This window comes from Priapulus caudatus, unplaced genomic scaffold, assembly GCF_000485595.1.
Source record: "Priapulus caudatus unplaced genomic scaffold, Priapulus_caudatus-5.0.1 Scaffold127, whole genome shotgun sequence".
NCBI classification, from domain to species: domain Eukaryota; kingdom Metazoa; phylum Priapulida; class Priapulimorpha; order Priapulimorphida; family Priapulidae; genus Priapulus; species Priapulus caudatus.
Window position 1 is genome coordinate 313,059 of NW_014577188.1, and position 6,153 is coordinate 319,211.

General features: G+C 36.3%; 1 protein-coding gene across 1 annotated transcript in view; it reads right to left on the reverse strand.

The window, feature by feature from the left end:
- The window catches only part of LOC106805797 (germ cell-less protein-like 1), a gene marked incomplete in the record, with an annotated part of 11,264 nt that extends 5,839 nt beyond the window's left edge, over nucleotides 1-5,425 (reverse strand). The window contains 11 exon segments of the mRNA XM_014807534.1: nucleotides 229-313; nucleotides 656-725; nucleotides 1,144-1,284; nucleotides 1,421-1,511; nucleotides 1,945-2,029; nucleotides 2,337-2,468; nucleotides 2,707-2,753; nucleotides 3,163-3,260; nucleotides 4,052-4,148; nucleotides 4,556-4,679; nucleotides 5,238-5,425. Of these exon segments, the coding sequence (XP_014663020.1) occupies nucleotides 229-313; nucleotides 656-725; nucleotides 1,144-1,284; nucleotides 1,421-1,511; nucleotides 1,945-2,029; nucleotides 2,337-2,468; nucleotides 2,707-2,753; nucleotides 3,163-3,260; nucleotides 4,052-4,148; nucleotides 4,556-4,679; nucleotides 5,238-5,398 (1,131 nt within the window).
- Nucleotides 5,426-6,153: the final 728 nt, after the last annotated feature.

Genomic DNA, 6,153 nt, shown 5'->3' on the forward strand with positions numbered 1-6,153 from the left:
TATATATAATAGAACACCTTACATATAATAATTCTTATTACTTTTTTTTAATTACATATATCTCATATCGCATAATGTTGGAGCACCATGCCATGATTGGATCATTGTTTCATGATTCATAATAATCCAAGTAATATGATATTATAATATATAACTGTAAAGGTTATTTATACACATGACCAATGCACTTTAATGCAAAGTTACATATCTGTATTTAAATTTAAATACCTCTCCAGTCTTTGGTAAAATTCGACCACATCGCATTGACAAAACGTTGAACACTTGATCACTCACGCTATCATCTCCAGGTGGCCTAAAAGAAATGTTAATCACTAGAATGTCAAATTCTACTAAAATTTACAAATTAGGGAAACATAAATTGTGTAAAATTCCCTAAATCTTGAAAGTGGTATTGTTACCTAAACAATCTGTATTAGCTTCTAACACACAACACATCTAAACATTCATTTAATCCAAAATCTATTCATACAAAAATCCATTAATAAAACACATGTATACCACTCAATCAATAAAACATCACTAACAAGTTGTGTGTAGGCTAGTACATAGGAATAACTCTACCAGTAGCAGCCTAAAATATTAGCTTCAAAACTCTTACATCTCGTTTATCTGAATTCCAGCATCTGTGACATACCCTGAATCAAAACCCTGTTCCAACCTGAGCATTCTCCTCCACTGCAGCTTGTAGACAGGATTTAACCAACCTATGCAAAGTAAGAGGTGACATGAAAAATGTCAACCCTGTGTTATGTTAAACTATCCAGAAGTCCAACATCTTAAATCGTAATGATGAAAGCACCTACTATGAACACTTAAAATAATATAATAATTAAATAGCAAGCAGGATTATGCTAGCTTGCTATGAATGTAGATTTTACATTGGCATGCTATTACATAAAACAACATCCCTCTAGTGGAGTTTACATGGTAAAATTTATGATAACTAAACGAATGTGTAATTTTTAATAAGTTTTGTTGCATTAGTTCCTATGAGAGATATCTTTATATGTGCTTCGTCAAAATCAAATTAATTGCTACTAGTTCATACTGGCTTTGTTGACGTTATTACTGAATAAACAGCAATGGCTAGTAATGAAAACTCATGTGTTTACAGTAGCATACTTGTAGGAAATATTTTATCTTCCTCTATGACCTTCTCAGAGTTCAAATCGCTGATTATGTATGGCAACCTGATCAGTCTGAAGACCGGTAAATACTTGCACACATCTTCACTTTCTATGAAGCGTTTTTCTTTGCAATTTTCTGAAATCAGATAAATTGATTATGTGTACATATGCAGTTATAAAGAAACATGTATAGTATTGTCGGATGGTTGTCCCAATAAAAGTCTAGAATTTGTCAGTTTGTGCTGTTTTTTTCATTTTTATTTTCTCCATACCTGCATGCTTTCGGAAATACTCTTGTGAATCGGTCACGAGATCCGACTTGCTCTGCCCAGACCAGCTGGGGTTACACTGGAGGAATACCCACTGTAACAGATTACTTAATGGTTGGTTACACAGCTAGGTCAGCCATTATGTGCAGTTGTAGGTTGCTACCAGTTCGCATACCACACACAAGGAGTAATTCCAGCACAGACAGTATATATATATATATATATATAAATATATATATATATATATATATATATATATAAAATATATATATATATTCATATTTACATTCACACCCTTTCCATCTTATATTGTGAATATGTGATTATGGCATTAATATGCCAATAATTATGTTGATTATATAGGCATGCTCTGGGCATGCACATGATAACCCCTAAAAGTTGCTGTAGTCAAACGGCTTAAATATTTCTTCAGTAAAAGTGATACACATATATACAGTTATACAGTCAAAAATAATCCAGGTATATTAAATGTAAATGGGAAGAAAACTGGGTAACCAAATTTTTACCTTTTTCACCAGGTTATAGATATCCATCTCCACCTGCATCACAAACAAGTCAGGTGATGACAGCAGATCACACAGTTGCTTCTGGCTGCACACAAAAAACAGATAGATATCCTTGTAGATCAACGTAAATCTTACAGATTTATCCAGTAATCAAATAACTGGAATTTTTTAATCTTCAATTAACATAATTTTTTCAAAAAAAAACTAACAATAGAAACACGTTCTTGGTTATACTGCGATATTAATAATCAATACAACCATATGCTCTCGGAATTATTCAGGTAATTTCAAAATCTTTTCAAATACGATTATTTCTTTTCAGTGCTATTTTATCATAGTTTATAGTAGGACAGCTTGCACCCTATTGAATTAGATGTCAGATCAGGCCATACCTAAGGCTTTTAATTAACACAGGAGTCTGTATTGGCATGAGATTCTTTAGCAGCCATTTGAAGGTTTTGCCTGCGATGTCCTGCATTCCATAGAGGAGAGCTGCACTGTTATAGTATGCTGCCGTTTCATCACTGCAAATATAGAGCAGATATAATTACCCATATTCATCACAGAGCCTTTAAATGAGTAAACTAATAATTTGTCTAAGCCTTATTCACTAAACAATATCAAATTACGTATGAAATTAATAAAGTTAGCTGGGTAAATCTTATATAAATATGAAATCACACTTTAAAGAACATAATGTTTCACATAAAAATATTAAGTAGGTTAATGAAAATACCCATGCAAAAAACTCATAACACTTACTAAATAACATCCAGCATGATGCTTTGGCACTGTGCACACAGGTCAGGCTGAAATATAAAATGAAATTATTTATCAATATTAAAAGAATTTTCAATAGAAATATTAGCTAACAAATGTGCAAATTTACCTTTGGCATATGCTTACATCCTGTAATAAACATGAGTAGACATTCACATGGACGCATGAATGCATATGTACACAATAAATTATACTTACTCTTTCTGTTCAAAATACGTACACTCGATTCAGTGTAGCGAATACACGCATGCACGCACGCACGCACGCACGCACGCACGCACGCACGCACGCACGTACGCACCCACGCACGCACGCATGCACGCACGCACCCACATACGCACACACACATTCAAACATGCACACGCACACACAGACACACATTCAAACACAAGCCAAATCGATAGTAATGAAGATGCTTTAAACGATTATTGGACATACCAGTTGAAGCAGCAGTGCAGCAGCCAGCACAGAGGCCACCTGAGCCGGTGCCACTGCCACATGATCACTGTACAAGGATCCTAAAGCAATGTTCAGTGCTGCAATAACAATTCATTATTACATGTGTGACCAAATGCTAATCAATACTTGAGGAAATGACTGGGTCATATTTGAATCAATTTCTTGTACGAGACATATATCAAATTTGTTGAAAGTTATTTACCCAGAGCTAGGAGAAAAAATTAAGGTTGCTCACATTATGGCTGATAGGGTCTATGTCTCCCAGGGTACTGCCGGAACGTACCCTGGTACTAAATACTACTATCTAATATGCCGGACCGCACCTCGCCTACTCCACTAACGAGTCTAGGGAGTTGCCTACGCCTACTCCCTAACCCTAACTCTAACCCTAACCCTAACCCTAATGCTAACCATATCAGCTAGATAGTTACCAGGGTATGTTCCGGTATACCGGACCGTACCCAGGGTACGTTCCGGCAGTAACCTGGGGGACATAGACCCTATGAGCCACATTATGAAGCAGTAGGCATTATTTCAAGTGCATAATTTCAATCAATTGACCTTGTTTGCCTAATCGACATGCCTTAATTTGCAGCTGCATTTACTTTAGATAACCCCAACACAGTCATGCTGTGGGTTCATGTTGATAGACTGATCGAGTTTATAAATCTGGGTGTTGGGTCTGCTTACAACACGCGTAATTCACTCCAATTAGCAATCTGGAATGAATTGCCCGATTGTCAGACATGCCTACTGAAATTCCTGGGGAGAACCCTGTGCATGGACATGCACTCCAAATATGATGTACCTGAGCTATATTTCAAAGAAACCCATTCCATTTTTTCTACATAAAACCAATTTTATATACCTTTTGCATCGATATTAGGATCCGGAATGGTGAGGTGGATAACAGACTCGCCAGATTCCTTCCATTTTCCATGAAACATGCATTTGAAATAGTCAGACTAGAACAAAGAAGATTTGGCAGCATTTATAAATGAAATAGTCCTAGAAAGTAGAAACCAATGCTCATGAGATCACTGGATGTCTACACTACTGCAGGAGCTTAGCTAACCCATTTTTCCTGGGGGATAAAGCCACGTGCATGTTGTGTTCTGGGATGGTCACCGCTTTTCACCATGTATGCCTTGGTTACCTGTGCCTGGTTACCTGACCACTTAATATGATGTAACGGTGATAGAATGGTACACAATACGGTGACATAATGTCAGCACTCTGTGTCACTTGATTGGCATGCATTGTTGAAACATTTGCATGCACAACATTTGTTACATATAAAAATTCGAGGCAAAATTATGTCCTTCAGGCTTGACAGAAAAAGAAAACATTACATTTGGTTACAATTACTTACCTGACATAGGTAGGCTCTGTGGAGATTCCAAGTTTTTCCAAGGGCTTTAATACATACATCACTGTTTTCTTCATTTACAAAAAATGTCTGATAGATGTAATCTGATGTACTTTTAAGTCTTTTTCTGAAAACAAACCCAGCAAATATTATAACTCTAATTAAGTCTCTATAGACTATACAAAGCGGTTCTAATTCTAAGTTCCAATCTCTCGGAAGGACAAATTCATGACAAACCCTTTGCTAAGGACACTATATTGAATACAATTAATATACTATTATGTGCGTACATAGCTCTAGTGCGTACACAACCTGCTATTGCCGTATTGGTGAATCTTGGATCTTGAATCTTGAATCTTGGTGAATTACAATTCTTATTGCTTGTCAGTGTAGGCCTTAAGTTATGACGCACAGATTTATAAAATACATTTACATTATTACTATTTAGGCCTATATTATAATATAATTTACATTGAATAAATTTACATATGAAACATTTCAAAATGTTTACTCAACTTTATCGCAGGATTAGGAAGTAGAATTTATACTGAATATTACTTCAGTATGAACATATATGGTACATTAGTGACGATATAATAGATCGAGTACATTGAAATTGTTAGTGTTACTTCACTTTAGATTTTTAGAATGTGTTTACAGTGGATGTATGTATAATGTAGCTTACTTTTGAGGCGTATTTAGTATGTCGTTTGAGCTTGCATCGTCACTTTCACTACCTGATCGCTTTCTCTTTTGTGCCGTTGGCCTTGTGTTGTCGGTATATCTAAAAATTGCAGCATATAAACGTTGAAAAAACGTCATTATTGTGATAACATTTTTGTTCATTTTACGAAATCCATTTCATTCGTTCCCATCATCTACAAGTTTGTTTTTATACTTTACCGCCACCTATAATGCATTTTTAGAACTAATTTGAGTTTAAAACCATTTGCTAGACTGGTTTCATCACTGACTGACTGACCGCCATGTAGCCGACATTTCGGCTCACCCGTTTCAAATTTTCTCCTCTTCCTTATTTATTCGCCTTGTTGTTCATGAAGGGATAGCTAAAAATTTGAAGAAATAGGAAGAAGACTATGCACGCAAGGTGCCCGCTGCATAATACAGTCAGTACCAATACAATATATCTGGGTACACAATCTGGCTACGTTAGTGTGTTAGCGCATGACTCCATGAGCAATATCTCACCAGAGAGTCTGAGGAGTAATATTTTGTGATGCATATGCACTCAATATGGTTAGGGGGAATCTCAGCATACATTTCTGTAATAAATTGTAATCACTAGATCTGCGTTTATAATTGAGAGAGCGCCCTAGCCTGTAGGGTGGTAAACTCCTACTTCATCCCCTCCCGTCCTTCCCCTTGTCTCCCTTGCCCCTCGCTCAACCTCATTTTTCTTCTACCGCGGCGCCCCTCAGCTATCTTTCCTGCCGCCTTTCGTTACACCCTCTCTCTCCCTCAGCTAGCTATATTATCAGAAGTCGATATTAGGTAGTATAATCCCTATTATCTACTTCTGATATTATGCAGTATTCTTTAGTCCGCACTACGCGCCTGAAACGATACTCGCACATGCGCAA